Source organism: Cetorhinus maximus, chromosome 18 (genome assembly GCF_964194155.1).
Source record: "Cetorhinus maximus chromosome 18, sCetMax3.hap1.1, whole genome shotgun sequence".
Lineage (NCBI taxonomy): Eukaryota > Metazoa > Chordata > Chondrichthyes > Lamniformes > Cetorhinidae > Cetorhinus > Cetorhinus maximus.
Window position 1 is genome coordinate 76,074,701 of NC_135896.1, and position 16,045 is coordinate 76,090,745.

Consider the following 16,045-nt stretch of genomic DNA (forward strand, 5'->3'; position numbering starts at 1 on the left):
GGGACTTGAACCCAAGAACCTCTTGAAAGGGCTACTCAATAAGCCACAATTGATTGGAATCTAAAATAAAAGAAAAAAACTGCGGATGCTGGAAATCCAAAGCAAAAATAAAAATACCTAGAAGAACTCAACAGGTCTGGCAGCATCTGCGGAGAGGAACATAGTTAACGTTTCGAGTCCGTATGACTCTTCAACAGAACTAAGTAAAAATAGAAAAGAGGTGAAATATAAGCTGGTTTAAGGGGGGTGGTTGGGACAGGTAGAGCTGAATAGAGGGCCAGTGATAGGTGGAGATAGCCAAAAGATGTCATAGACAAAAGGACAAAGAGGTGTTGAAGGTGGTGATATTATCTAAGGAATGTGCTAATTAAGGGTAGAAAGCAGGACAAGCAAGGTACAGATAGCCCTAGTGGGGGTGGGGTGGGGTGGGGTGAAGGGAAGGGATCGAAATATGCTAAAAGGTAGAGATAAAACAATGGATGGAAACACATTTAAAAATAATGGAAATAGGCGGGAAAAGAAAAATCTATATAAATTATTGGAAAAAAAGGGGGATTGGAAAGGGGGTGGGGATGGAGGAGAGAGTTCATGATCTAAAATTGTTGAACTCAATATTCAGTCCGGAAGGCTGTAAAGTGCCTAGTTGGAAGATGAGGTGCTGTTCCTCCAGTTTGCGTTGAGCTTCACTGGAACAATACAGCAGGCCAAGGACGGACATGTGGGCATGAGAGCAGGGTGGAGTGTTGAAATGGCAAGCGACAGGGAGGTCTGGGTCATGCTTGCAGACAGACCGAAGGTGGTCTGCAAAGCGGTCACCCAGTCTGCGTTTGGTCTCTCCAATGTAGAGGAAACCGCATTGGGAGCAATGAATGCAGTTGACTAAATTGAGGGAAGTGCAAGTGAAATGCTGCTTCACTTGAAAGGAGTGTTTGGGCTCTTGGACGGTGAGGAGAGGGGAAGTAAAGGGGCAGGTGTTGCACCTTCTGCAGTTGCATGGGAAGGTGCCGTGGGAGGGGGTTGAGGTGTAGGGGGTGTTGGAGGAGTGGACCAGGGTGTCCCGGAGGGAACGATCCCTGCGGAATGCTGCCGGGGGGGAGTGGTGAAGGGAAGATGTGTTTGGTGGTGGCATCATGCTGGAGTTGGCGGAAATGGCGGAGGATGATACTTTGAATGCGGAGGCTGGTGGGGTGAAAAGTGAGGACAAGGGGGACCCTATCATGTTTCTGGGAGGGAGAGGAAGGTGTGAGGGCGGATGCGCAGGAGATGTGCCGGACACAGTTGAGGGCCCTGTCAACCACCATGGGTGGAAAACTTTGGTTAAGGAAGAAGGAAGACATGTCAGAGGAACTGTTTTTGAAAGTGTCATTATCAGAACAGATAATTGGAATCTGTTGGATTGCTGGAAAAACTCATGTGGTTCAGTAAATCTCTTTCGGGAAGGGAAACTGCCACCACCATTTCCCCTACCCTACCTGACCACCAACCAGTAAGGCTTATGCATGATTTTACTTTCACTCTCTGTGATTGCCTCTTAATGCCCTCTAAGTATTAATTTTTGATTTGTCCTGTTTCCACTTTGTTCCTCAGGAGGTTTGAGCCAAATATTTTGCCCTGCCAATTGGTCTGTTGACAGTGAACTTTCCAAAGGGGAATCAACATTTGTTTCTATTTCTTGGAGCAGTGGAAGGAGGTTGGTCAACACCAGAGGCAGTCAGGCCAAGCTGTCACCCTCCCACATTTACAGGCACAATCTCACCTATCAGGCACTTTCAGTGGCTGCAATGGCCTGCATTGTTCTCCAGCCCTCTTGTCCTGTCCTTTGTCCAATGGGTAGGATGCAGCCCTGGGGAGAAAGCAGGAGCACCTGCTTGGTCACTATGCATTCAGCACTGCCTCAAGTCTCCATACAGGGCTGCATTGTTCCATCAACCACCCTCAAGCACCATTTCCAATCTCCACATATGTTGTCGATATTTTTTTAACCATAACAGCCTGTCTGAAATTGCATTAATATATAAATAACTCCAGCATTTTTGCCATTGCTTACTTTTAAGGTATATTCCTTTAAATTTATCCATCACCGATGCAAGCCATTCTCTGCTGTAAGCAATTGTCCCCCTCCTCCTCATGAACTCCCATAGCCAGGCCTTGTATAGGTCAGGAGCTGGCCTTCATTCGGTAAACAAAACTGAGCTCACAACTTCAGACAGGATCGACATGTGAATCTGCTCCAAGTAGAGAGTGGTATGAACCAGTCCTACAAACTGTCTATGGTACCAACCGTATTCACAGAGCTAAACAACAATAATGTCTTCATAATAAAGGAAGAACTGGGCATCAGATGACTGGATGAATCGTTTTGATCTCCATAAGACCATTTTGTGTCCCTTATACAGGTCTACATAGAGAATCAATTACATGCCACTCCCTGTCCACCCCTACACCACAACCCCTGCAACCCCCACAAATACTCAGTCTCTCTCCACCTGGTGACTATTTTGTTCATTCATGTGGTGTGGATGCCACTGGCAAGACCAGCATTTGTTGCCCATCATTAATTGCCCTTATGAAGGTGGTGGTGAGCCACCCTTTTGAACCATTGCAATCTATGTGGGATAGGTACACCCACAGTGCTGTAAGGGAAAGAGTTCCAGAATTTTAACCCAGCAACAGTGAAGGAGTTTTTAAAAAAAATTTTCATGGCAAGGCCAGTATTTGTTGCCCATCCCTAATTGCCCTTGAACTGAGTGACCTGCAGGGCCATTTCAGAGGACAGTTAAGAGTTAACCACATTGCCGCAGATCTGGAGTAGGCCAGACCAGGTAAGGATGGCAGATTTCCTTCCCTAAGACAATTGTCCTTTTTCAAATAAGGAGGCCAAAACTGTACACAGTACTCCAGATGAGATCTCACCATGTCTCTGTACAGCTGCAGTAAAACTTCCCCACTTTTATATTCCATTCCCCTTGCAATAAATACCAATGTTTTATTTGCCTTGGAGAGTTTTCCCCATGATTCCCAGTGACTTCAGTTTTGCTGGGGCTCCTTGTTGCCACACTTGGTCAAATGCTGCTTTGGTGTCAAGGGCAGTTACTCTCACCTCACCTCTGGAATTTAGCTCTTTTGTCAATGTTTGGACCAAGGCTGTAATGTGGTCTGGAGCTAAGACCTGGCAGAGCCCAAACTTCTGAGCAGGTTATTGCTGTGTAAATACTGCTTGATAGCACTGTCGACGACACCTCCCATCACTTTGTTGATGATTGAGAGTAAACTGATAGGACAGCAACTGGTCACATTGGATATGCCCTGCTTTTTGTGGACAGGATATACCAATTTTCCACATTGTTGGGTAGATGCTAGTGTTGTAGCTGCACTGGGATTACTTGGTTGGAGTTGGGACTAATTCTGGAGCACAAGTCTTCAGGACCACAGACTGGACGTTGCCAGGGCCTCCATAGTTTTTGCTGTATTCAGTGCCTTCAGTCATTTCTTGATATCATGCCGTGACTCAAGTTGACTGAAGACTGGCATCTGTGATGCTGGGTACCTCAGGACGAGGCCAGTGAGACAGGATGAGCCCAGGGATGGTGAAGGAGGAGTATGGGACATTGGGTGTAAGGTATGATTCTGTGAGCATGATTATGTCAAGCTTTTGGACAGCTCTCCCAGTTTTGGCACAAGGACTCTGCAGGGTCGACTGGGCTGGGTAGTGCCTTTATCATTCCCAGTGCCTAGGCTGATGCCAGGTAGTCCATTGGGTTTTATTCTTCTTCAACTTTTTTGTTGTGTTTGATACAACCTTGTGGCTTGCTCAGCCATTTCAGAGGGAAATTAAGTGTCAACCACACTGCTGTGAATCTGGAGTCACATGTAGGCCAGACAGTTGCCAATGTAACATCTATATTCAAGAAGGGAGGGAGAAAGAAAACAGGAAACTGTAGGTCAGTTAGTTTGACATTTGGAAAATTCTAGAATCTATTATGAAGGAGGTAGTAGCAGGACATTTAGAAAATCATAATACAATCAACATGGTTTTGAGAAAGGGAAATTGTGTTTGACAAACTTATTAGAGTTCTTCGGGTAGGTAACAAGCAGGGTGGACAAAGATGTAGGTGTAGTGTGCACGGTTTTCCAAAATGAACTCTATAAAATTCCACATAAAAGATTACAGCATAAGCTAAGAGCTTATGGTGTTGGGGGTGATATATTAACATGGATAGAGGCTAATTAACAGGAAACAGAGAGTTGGGATAAATGGATCATTTTCAGGTTGGCAAACTAACTACTAGTGGAGTACCACAGGGATCAGTGCTGGGGTCTCAACTATTTATGATCTAGATTAATGACTTGGATGAAGGGACTGACCGTATTGTAGCCAAATTTGATGACAATACAAAGATAGGTAGGAAAGCAAGTTGTGAGGAGAATACAGTAAGTCCTCACTATAAATAATTTCACTATAACGTTGTTGATTTTTTCGTGATATATGTCGCCATTTTCCATGTTACATCATCTGCACTCTAGCCCTGCCTCCCTACTGAACTCTGGACCAGTCGCCACCATGTTCTGATGCCAGAGCTGGCGCTGCAGTCACCAGAGGCTGAGGCTGCAGGTTGAGAGCGAGGCCTGAGATTCGGGAGATGATGCACAGGGCAGGGACAGGAAACTGATGGCTGCCTTACTGTGAGTAACCCAGGTTGAGAGCGGGGGGCAGTGAAGGAGTGGCCCCCCACCCCAGCTTCTTCCCCGGTCCCTCCAACTTTTTCCATGCGCACCCCACCTTCCCAGTTTCATCCACGGCACAATTTGGGACAGGGGCTCGGTCCCCACAAACTGTCAGGAAAGAGACAGGCTCTGGAGACAGAGATAGAGACAGAGTGGGAAAGGAGAAAGGCAGTAGGAAAGGAGAGAGAGAGACTGTGGGAAAGGAGAGAGAGAGGGAGACAGAGGGAAAGGAGAGAGAGAGAGACCAAGTGGAAAAGGAGAGAGAGAGTGGGAAAGGAGCTAGAGAGAAAGAGAGACAAAGTGGGAAAGGAGAGAGAGAAAAGAGACAGAGTGGGAAAGGTGAAAGAGGGACAGAGTGGGAAAGGAAAGCAAGCAAAAAGTTGAACTGAGTTTCAAGAGTGCTGTGGGTGAGACACAGAAACTGTGCTACGCAGAGCCTTGTTTGCATGATTTAGTGTTATCTAATTTCAATGTATATAGCGTTCCTGTTATATTCAGTGATTTATATTATTTTGCAAGTTATTCCAGCTAAGAATGCACAGAGCTGTACATCTATGGTACAGTACTTCAACTTGTACATTGGTTTATCCAGATGAGAAATCACAGAATCACAGAATTGTTACAGCTCAGAAGGAGGCCATTTGGCCCATTGTGTCTACACCGGCTCTCCAAATGAGCAATTTATCTAGTGCCATGCCCCCATTTTCTCCACGTGACCCTGCATATTCTTCATTCACAGATAACAGTCAAATTCCCTTTTGAATGCCTCTATTGAAACTGCTTCCACCTCACTCTCAGGCAGTGCATTCCAGACCCCAACCATGCATTGTGTGAAAAAGTTATTCCTCATGTCGCTTTTGTTTCTTTTGCCAATTACTTTAAATCTGTTCCCTCTTGTTCTTGATCCTTTCATGAGTGGGAACAGTACGTGGGAACATCAATTCAATCAATGGTACAGCAGACTAGTGCTAAAATACATTGTGCTGACATTCCAGCTCAGATGTTGCAGTCATGTTCACAGTTGTTACACCTCTCAAATTGAGAGCAACTTCTGGCATGCTATCATGCAGTTAAATGTAGAAATCAGAAGTTGCTGTCAGTGATTCTGTACTTCGCCAGAGGGTGCGTAGTTGAGGTCTCCCCAGATTGAAGTCAACTGAAGGACATTTAACTGATGAGCATTTCCATTCTTACATGGTTAGTCTCACTTTAAAAAAAACACCCTTGGAAATGTTACACCTTGTAGAATGAAGTGTAAATGGGTTTTTAAATGGAGTCCAAAGTTCATAATTATTGCTAAACAGCCGTACTGTTGGATAGACTTGGGTTGTTTTTGTTGGAGCAGGGAAGACTGAGGGGCGACCTGATCGAGGTGTACAAGATTATGAGGGGCATGGACAGGGTGGATAGGGAGTAGTTGTTCCCCTTAGTTGAAGGGTCAGTCCCGGGGCGACATAAGTTCAAGGTGAGGGGCAGGAGGTTTAGGGGGGATGTGAGGAAAAACTTTTTTACCCAGAGGCTGGTGACTGTCTGGAATGCACTGCCTGGGAGGGTGGTGGAGGCGGGTTGCCTCACATCCTTTAAAAAGTACCTGGATGAGAACTTGGCACGTCATAACATTCAAGGCTATGGGCCAAGTACTGGTAAAGGGGATTAGGTAGGTAGGTCAGGTGTTTCTCACGTGTCGGTGCAGACTCGATGGGCTGAAGGGCCTCTTCTGCACTGTGATTCTGTGAAAGTAATTTTGTATTTGTTGAATGTAAAATTTTTCCATTACAAGAAATAGACTTAAGTTTGATATTTTAGCTTCTACCATCATTCTGAATACATGTCCTATTTGTTTTTCTTTTTAAAATTTAATGATTAAAAGTGAAGCTAATCAGTGGTTTTACTCCTAATTGCTGCTGTGAGAACCCTTCAATGTGATCGTCTGCTTATGCTGCGTCTTCAAGTTGTGGTCACTCCCAGCAGTCTCCAATGCTGAGTACCTGTTTGAGTGTGGCACACTCCCCGAAAACTCCTAAACTTTCTGCCTCTTCCTGATGGCTATCCATCTACTATGCTGAACCCTTGCTGCCTATTGGTGGCCACCCCCTGGATCCAGGAAACTCTCATCCTCCCTGGTGCTTCGCAGTGACTCCAGCTGCCAGTAAAACTCAGAAATCCTCAGCCCAGCTGAAGCAACTGTTCAAAGACGCCTAACTCTGGCTTTAACATCGATTCCTATGGGAACACATGATTCACATAAAGTTGTTTCACTTAAATTCATGATTTTCAGGAATGCAACCACAACTTATAGTGAGGACTCACTGTACAAAGAGTCTGCAAAGGGATATAGATTTGTTATGTAAGTGGGCAAAGATTTTGCAGATGGGTTATAACGTGAGGTTGTCCACTTTGGTTGGAAGATTGCAGGGTATTGTTTAAATGGAGAGAGACTGCAGAATGCTGCAGTACACAGGGACCTGGGTGTCCTTGTATATGAATCACAAAAAGTTAACATGCAGGTATACAGCAAGCAATTAGGAAGGCAAATGAAATGTTGGCCTTTATTGCAAGGAGGATGGAATATAAAAGTAGGGAATTGTTGCTACAACTGTACAAGGCATTAGTGAGTCTAGACCTGGAGTACTGTGTACAGTTTTAGTCTTCTTACTTAAGAAGGGGTAAACCTGCAAATGGGGCAGTTCAGAGAACACTCACTGGGCTGATACCTGGGATGAAAGGGTTGTTTTATGCAGAATGTTTCTCTACCCCCAGTGTCTGTCTTGCTCTCTCTCTCTCCACATGTGTTGCAATTCCCTTCTCTCTCTCTCTCCCTTAGTGCCTGTTATCCGGCCAGTGTCCGTTTCTCTCTCTCTCTCGCCCAGCATCTGTCTGTCTGTCTCTCTCTCTCTCGCCACTGTCTTTCTCTCTCCTGCTCCCCCTACCCCGCCCCACCACCCACTCCCAGTGCCTGCTTCTTCCCCTCAGTTTGTGTCTATCCCCAATAGAATCATAGAATGGTTACAGAACAGAAGGCTCTCTGCCAGAGCAACTAACCTAATCACATTTCTCTGCCTTTTCCTATGGTCTTGCATTTTTTCTTTTCAATAACCTGTCTGACTTGTTTCCTTAAATTTCCAACAGCCCTAAACAGCAAGCTAAGATGGCAGAATACTGCCGAACAATATTTGGTGATATGTTACTGACAGAAACGATGGATAAATACCCAGTAAGTACAGACTGGCATCCATAGAGGGTGTGATGTGATGGTAAGGGGTGTGGGATGTTGGTGATGGTGAGTGTTGGTGATGGTGAGGGGTACGAAATGTTGGTGCTGATTATAGTGAGGGACTTGCTATATTGTGGAGGTCTTTTGTTGATGTTTGTTGTGTTCTTGGGGGAGCCTGCGTGTTTGTAGTTCAAAGCTTTCCAGCGTTACACAGTGTGGTACTGATCCTGACAGACCCTGAGGAAATGAGCTTTAAACCCTGCTCTGTGCAAAGTTTGCACATCTCAGCCAGCGCAGCGCTTCAAGAGCCGCACACAACGTTTGCTGATTGGGGTGGGGAATTGCTGGAAAATCAACCGGGGTTCCCACTTCTGATCACCATCCAGTGACCTTTATGGGAAACCAGCATTTATGTGGAATTTAGTTAAGGAAAAGATGGGGCCTTGCTCTCTATGCTCTCCCCGATTAGTGTATAGTCTTCCTGATAGTGGATGAATGTTCTTACTTAGAAGTTTATTAGTTACATCTCAATATAATAGGGTCCAAATTAATTTACTGTTGGTGTACACAGAGTATAAAGCATCGAGTGAAAACTATTATTTGGTTTCCAAAAGGGAATTGGATAATTATTTGTAGACAAAATATTTGCAGGGCAATGGGGAAATGATGGGGGAGTGGATTAGCTGAGCTGCTCTTGGAGAGAGCTGGCATGGACACAGCCGCTGAATGGCCTTCTGTGCTGTAACCATTCTATGATACTCTTGAATCATAGAGTGCAGCTGACGCTCAACAGCAGCACTTACATTAAAACTCACAAGTTCGCCGAGAAATTCAAACACTTTGCTACAGTTCTCAGCTCAAAGGGTTCGTGGCTGATTGGGCCCACTCTAACACCTCTCTATTATATATCTGTTGCCCATCAGCTACTTGAAAATTTACATGTTTACACGTTGCCCAGTGTAGATATACCATTAAGCACTGATGTGCCTTTCCTGTGCTTGTAGTGAGTAGATCAGGCTCCCTGCTTGGTAACTTTCCCTCGTTTTCCAGATCGATTATTTTTTCCAAAAATATACTGTATTCATAAAATTTGTAAAAGTACATTCCAAAACATTTCAAATTGAATATTACAGAAGGTTCAATAGAATTCAGCTTTTCTTCACACAGCATGTCCCTCTCTGAGATGCTTCAATACAAGTTCAATACTCTTGATGTTCACAATGTAGGGTTCTACAGTTTCCAGCCCCTCGGTGTAATATGGCTGAAAGGCCTCAGACAGTCACCTTTCCCCACTGCACCTCAGCAGCAACTGCCCCAAGCTTTAGTGTGTCCCTCAGCATTTTATCCTGAACCTTGGAATGTGTCAGTCTGGAACACTGGATAATTCTTTACACTGGAAGACCAGCAAATTTCTGACAGACCAAAGTGCACTTTTTACTGAATAGGAGATCCTCTAGTCAGAGTTGATGTTTATCTCAGTGTGCGTCCGTGGAAACAGCCCGTAGAGCACAGAGTCCAGTGGCACAGAGCTGCTCGGGATGAACCTCGACAAAAACCACTCCATCTCTCCCAGACCTTCTTTGCAAAGACACACTCCAGAAGGAGGTGACCAACAGTCTGTACCCCATCACAGCCACCTCAAGAACAACATGCGGAAGGGGTGAGACTCTGGGCGTGTAGGAAGGATTTGACAGAGGGGGCCTTTATCACTGCTAGCCAAGCTATGTCTTGGTGCTTGTTTGAAAGTTCTGGTGATGAGGCATTTTGCCAAATGACTTTGACAGTCTCCTCAGTGAACTATCCGACGGAATCCACCATCTCCTTTTCCCACAGGGCCTCTAGGACGTCATGTGTGGACCACTGCCTGATGGACCTGTGGTCAAAGGTGTTTTTCTGCATAAACTTTTCCATGAGGGGTACATGGTATGGCACGGTGCAACTGCTTGGAGCGTTCCGCGGTAATATGACCAGACCCATCCTTCACAACACTGAGGACAGGTAGAACCTCAGCACATAGTGAGACTTGGTTTTGAGTACTGAGGGTCCATGCACAGCTTCATGCAGCTGGACATAAGAATGGCCATCAGGATGAGCACAGTGTTGGGTATGGTTTTTCCTCCTTTATCTAGACATTTGTATATCATGTCCCTGCGAACATGGCCCATTTTCAAACTCCAGATAAAGCGTATGATGGCTCGGGTGACTGCCACAGTGCAGGAGTGAGGACTGGGCTAGATCTGTGCATGTACAGTAACATCGAGAACACCTCACACTTGATGACCAGGTTTTCACCTGCAATGGAGAAGGAGCGTCTCTCCCATTGTTCAGCTTCTGTTTTACTTGCTCCTTCTAGATTTTGGTGCATGCTCCAGCCCCTCCGAACCATATACCCAGAACCTTCAGGTAGTCTGACCTGATGGTGAAGGAGACAAAGGATCAGTCGGCCCAGTTCTCAAAGAACATGGCCTCGCTCTTGCCACAGTTTACCTTGGCTCAGGAGGATGGTTCAAACTGGTTGCAGATGCTTATCGGCCTGTGCACCAACAGCGGATCTGAGCAGAAGACGGTGACATAATCCAGGTAAAGGGAGGCTTTGACCTGAGTGCCTCCACTGCCTGGAATTGACACCACTCTTTTGCCCGCATTTTTCCTGATGGCCCCAATAAAAGGTTTGATACAAAATGCGAACAGGACAGGGGAGCGAGGGCAGCCCTGCCTGACTCCAGATTTGATCGGAAAGCCACTGAAAAAATTGCGCTACTGATGTTTATGTAGGGCAGTTGTATCCAATTGCAGATTCCCTCCCCAAACTCCACTTTGGAGAGCATAGCCATCATGTGTGTGTACAGTATTCTGTCAAAGGCCTTCTCCCGGTCCAGGCTGATGAAGTAGATGTTCACCCCCCTGCCCTACACATAGCCTCCTGCTACTCATGGAAATGATTGCCTATCAGTAATCTTCCTGCCAGGCGCAGCACAGGTTTGGTCAGGATGGACTACCAACTCCAGAGTAGGCTTGGCAATGACTTTGGACAAAATTTTGTAATCCACATTCAGTTGTGAGATGGGCTGCCAACTTCTGATTCCCCCAACCCTATCCCCTCCCCCACCTTACACATGTAGATGATGGTGCTGATGCCTTTCCAGCCAGAAGCAAAGTGCCCTCAGTCAAGTGCCCTCTCAAGACTGGAGCTAGGAAAAGACAGACACTAAAGACTGTCTCTGCTTGGTACAACATTTAATTATCACTGGCTGATCTGAACACTGGAGCTCAGTTAACAGGCAAAAGCTAATACTTTATAATATTACATTATAAAGAGAATTAACCTTTTCTTTACACTCCCAACATCACCAGTTACACATGATGAATATTCATTTTGACAACGTGCGATTGGCTGTCTCGTTCCTTCACCTGTATTCTATCACAGACCTTCAGGGGCAAAATTGGGGCCTTGTGGGTGGGTTTCTTTGTGCATTTGTTTCCCAGTATATGGAAGTTGACTATTTGTGATGTTCTTAAATCTTCTACCATGCTGTGTGTCTCTGGGTGGAATTTCACAGGGTGAGGGCGCATCACTCACCCCCCCCACCCTTGCAAGAATCAGCCAGCAGCCGACGGACTCAAAAAAAGCCCGCCCCACAACAGTAACACGTTGCTAATGGGCTAAACACACTGAGAGTGGGACTTCCGCACCTTAGTGGAAGGAAGTCTCACCACCGAGAGCTGCAGGGCAATCTGATTGGCCAACAGCTCCAGCAGTCCTAGCAGTGCCAGAACTGAATAGCGGGCGCTGCTGAGACTACAAGCTTCTCCAAGGAGGAGAGAAGATGGATGCCGGAGCCAGGATGAGTTGGGCTTTTTTGGGTGGGGAGGGATCGGGCAGCCTAGAGAGTTGGGGGGTCGGGTTTAGGATGCTAGTTGAGGAGGCACAAAGTGGGGTAGGAGTGCCCCTGATATGCAAAGGACACCCCCTGAATGCTTTGCACCGCCCCCCCCCACCCTTCCTTCCGTCTTTACAAAACTTTTTTTCAAAAGCAGACTCCTCACTCCAGCATACACCCCCCATGCCAAACATTTTATAGCTTGGGCAGGGTAAAATATGGGTCAATTGGCTCGGTAGCAAGCTCAATTGCCTGTTAATTATTTATTTTAAAATGGTGGATAGGGCTGCTGATATACCCGCCATATTATGGGAACTGAGTCAGGGGTGGGCAAGAAGATGGTGGGCTTGCCACCCCTCGTATTTCACACATCTGGTGGGAGGGGGCCATGAAATCCAGCCCTCTATGTTGCAGGCTGCACAAAGCAGTTGAGTTGATGACACTTTAGCCCCACAGGTTGGTGAAGCATGTCAGGGGCATGTCTCAACATATTTGTCCCTTCTGTGACAGCTGAAGCCTGGTGCCCCTATTCCCAGCCCCCAGGAGCTGATGGGCAAAATCCTCATCAAGAACAAGAAGAATCAAGTGACCAGTCAGAGAAACCAAGAGGGGAAGAGGAGGAAGAGCTTGGAGCCAATGTCGGATCAGACAGTCCAGGCTGACTCAATTCAGACAGGTACTGCTTCCTTTTTCACTGTGTATGTGTCTTGGCAACAATTGAAAATACTTACCGCAGTGTTAACGGCAGTGAGTAACATGTCAATTCATTGACCAGAGACAGGAAAATGCTGGAAAATCCATAGGTATACCCCACATTTCTCACTGTGAAACCGATGTACTCCACACCCTCTACTGTAACATTGCTGTAGCTACAAACCTCATTGTAACACTGAATATACCCCACAACCCTGTGACACTTTGAAATAAGCCACAGTCCTCACTATAGTACTTAGACATAAGAACACACGTACATAAGAACATACGAAATAGGAGCAGATGTAGGCCATTCGGCCCCTCAAGCCTGCTCCGCCACTCAATAAGGTCATGGCTGAAATAAAAACAGAACATGTTGGGAAAACTCAGCAGGTCTGGCAGCACCTGTGGAGAGAGAAATAGAGTTAACGTTTCAAGTTTGTATGAATCTTCTTCAGAGCTATGGCTGATCTGTTTGGTTTTTGAATTCCACATTCCCATCTACCTCCAATAACCTTTGATTCCCTTGCCTAACAAGAATCTATCTACCTCTACATTAAAAATATTCAATGACCCTGCCTCCACTGCCTTCGGAGGCAGGAAGTTCCAAAGTCACACAACCCTCGGAGAAAAAATTTCTCCTCATCTCTGTCCTAAAAGGGCAACCCCCAATTTTAACACAGTGCCCCATAGTTCTGGACTTACCCAGAAGAGGAAACATCCTTTCCACGTCCACCTTGTCAATACCGATCTTTAATCAAGCATTCAATCACCTCACTCTTCTAAACTCCAGTGGAAACAAGCCCAGTCTGTCTAATCTGACCTCGTAAGACAACCTGCTCATTCCAGGTATCAATCTAGTGAACCTTCTTTGAACTGCCTCCAATGCTTTTACCTCCTTCCTTAAAAAAGGAGACCAAAACTGCACACAATATTTGAGATGTGGTCTCACCAATGCCCTGTATAACTGAAGAATAACATCCTTACTTTTATCTTCAATCCCTCTCATAATAAATAAAGGATAGCATTCCATTAGCCTTCTTTTGCTTGCGTACCTGCTTACTACCTTTTTGTGACTCATGTACTAGAACACCTAGATCCCCCTGCACCTCAGAATTCTTAGCCGTTCTCCATTTAAGTAATACTCCGCTTTTTTATTCTTCCTGCCAAAGTGAACATCACATTTCATACTTTATACTCCATCTACCAGATTTTTGCCCACTCACTCAACCCATCTATATCTGTCTGCAACCTTCTTATGTCCTCTTCACAACATACTTTCCTACCTACTTTTGTGTCATCTGCAAATTTAGTTACCATGCTTTCACTCCCCTCATCTAAGTCATTGATCTAAATTGTAAAAAGCTGAGGCCCCAGCACAAACTTCTGTGGATCTCCACTCATCATATCCTGCCAATCAGACAAAGACCCATTTATGCATACTCTGTTTTTTGCCAGCCAGCCAATCTTCTATCCATGCTAATACATTTCCCCCTACACCATGAGCTTTTATTTTCCACAATAACCTTTGATGTGGCATCTTATCAAATGCCTTCTGGAAATCCAAGTACAACACCTCTACAGGCTCCCCTTTATCCACAGCGCATGTTACTTCTTCAAAGAACTCCAATAAATTGGTTAAACATGATTTCCCTTTCACAAAACTATGCTGAGTCTTTCCAATTACCTTGAGTTTCTCTAAGTGCCCAGCTATAACCTCCTTAATGATCGATTTTAAGGCCTTCCTTGTTAACTTGTAGACATCTTGTTAACTAGCCTTTAGTTTTCTGTTTCCTGCCTACCTCCCTTCTACATCACACACTCCCATATGTCACACACCCTTCATTCAAACACTGATATACACCAGACCGCACTATAACACACTGATATACCCCACACCCCTCACTGTAACATAAACCCCACACTCCTCAGTGTAACATTGATTTACCCCACACTCCTCCTTGTAACCCTGATATATCCCACACCTCAATGTAACACTGATATACCCCAAACCCCTCACTGTAACACTAATATACCCCAAACCCCTCACTGTAACACTAATATACCCCACAGCCCTCACTGTAACCCTGATATACCTCACACTCCTCATTGTGACCCTGATATACACCACACCCCTCATTGTAACATTGATATATGCCATGCTCTAACTGTAACCTTAATATATCCCACACCACTCACAGTAACATAGATATACTCTGCACCTCTCCCTGTAACACTGATATACCACACACCCCTCTCTGTAACACTGATATAGCTAAACCCATCACTTTACCACCCTGATATAAGCCACACCCCTCACTGTAATATTTGGTTATATCACATACCCCTAACTGTAAGATGCTGAAATACTCCAGATCCCTCACTGTCACACACTGAAGCTCCCAATACCCCTCACTGTAACACTGATATACCTCACACTCCTCATTGTGACCCTGATATACACCACACCCCTCATTGTAACATTGATATATGCCATGCTCTAACTGTAACCTTGATATATCCCACACCACTCACAGTAACATAGATATACTCTGCACCTCCCCCTGTAACATTGATATACCACATACCCCTCTCTGTAACACTGATATAGCTAAACCCATCACTTTACCACCCTGATATAAGCCACACCCTTCACTGTAATATTCGGTTATATCACATACCCCTAACTGTAAGATGCTGAAATACTCCAAATCCCTCACTGTCACACACTGATGCTCCCAATACCCCTCACTATAACACTGATATACTCCATACCCCTCATTATTACAGATATACCCTACACCTGTTACTTTAACCCTGATATATCCCACACCCCAAACTGTAACTCTAATATCCCCCCACACCGCTCACTGTAATACTCTGATATATCCCACACCACTCATTGTAATACTGATATACCCCACATCCCTCAGTGTAACACACTAATATACCCCACAAACCTCACTGTAACACTCTGATATATCCCAGATCCCTCGCTGTAACACACTGATATCTCCCACACTCTTACTGTAACACTCTGATATACCCCACATCCCTCATTTGAACACTCTGATACACCCTACACACCTTACTGTAAAACTGATATATGCCCACACCCTCACTGCAATACTTGGATATATCACACACCTCTCGTTATAATGCTGAATGCCCCAGATTCCAGTGTAACACACTGATATACACAATGCCCTTCACTGTACACTGATATATCTCACACCCCTCATTGTAACACTGTTATACCCCACAAACATCAGTGTAATATTGATATACCCCATACCCCTCATTGTAACACTGCTATAACCAAACCCATCTCTGTACCACCCTAATGTAAGTCACGCCCCTCACTATAATATTTGGTTAAAGCACAAACCCTTCACTGTAACATACTGATATACACCAGCCCCCTCACTGTTACACACAGATATACCCTAAACGCCTCACTGTAACACTAATATACCCTACACCCCTCACTGTAACATTGATAGATCCCATATCCCTCACTGTAATAATGATA

The 16,045-nt window shown here is 45.2% G+C and overlaps 1 protein-coding gene across 1 annotated transcript in view; it reads left to right on the forward strand.

Moving 5' to 3' along the window:
- The window catches only part of LOC144693541 (1-phosphatidylinositol 4,5-bisphosphate phosphodiesterase beta-2-like), a 151,285-nt gene that overhangs the window by 63,133 nt on the left and 72,107 nt on the right, over positions 1-16,045 (forward strand). The window contains exons 13-14 of the mRNA XM_078563385.1: positions 7,855-7,939; positions 12,331-12,496. Coding sequence (XP_078419511.1) covers positions 7,855-7,939; positions 12,331-12,496 — 251 coding nt within the window. The remainder of the gene's footprint in view (positions 1-7,854; positions 7,940-12,330; positions 12,497-16,045) is intronic.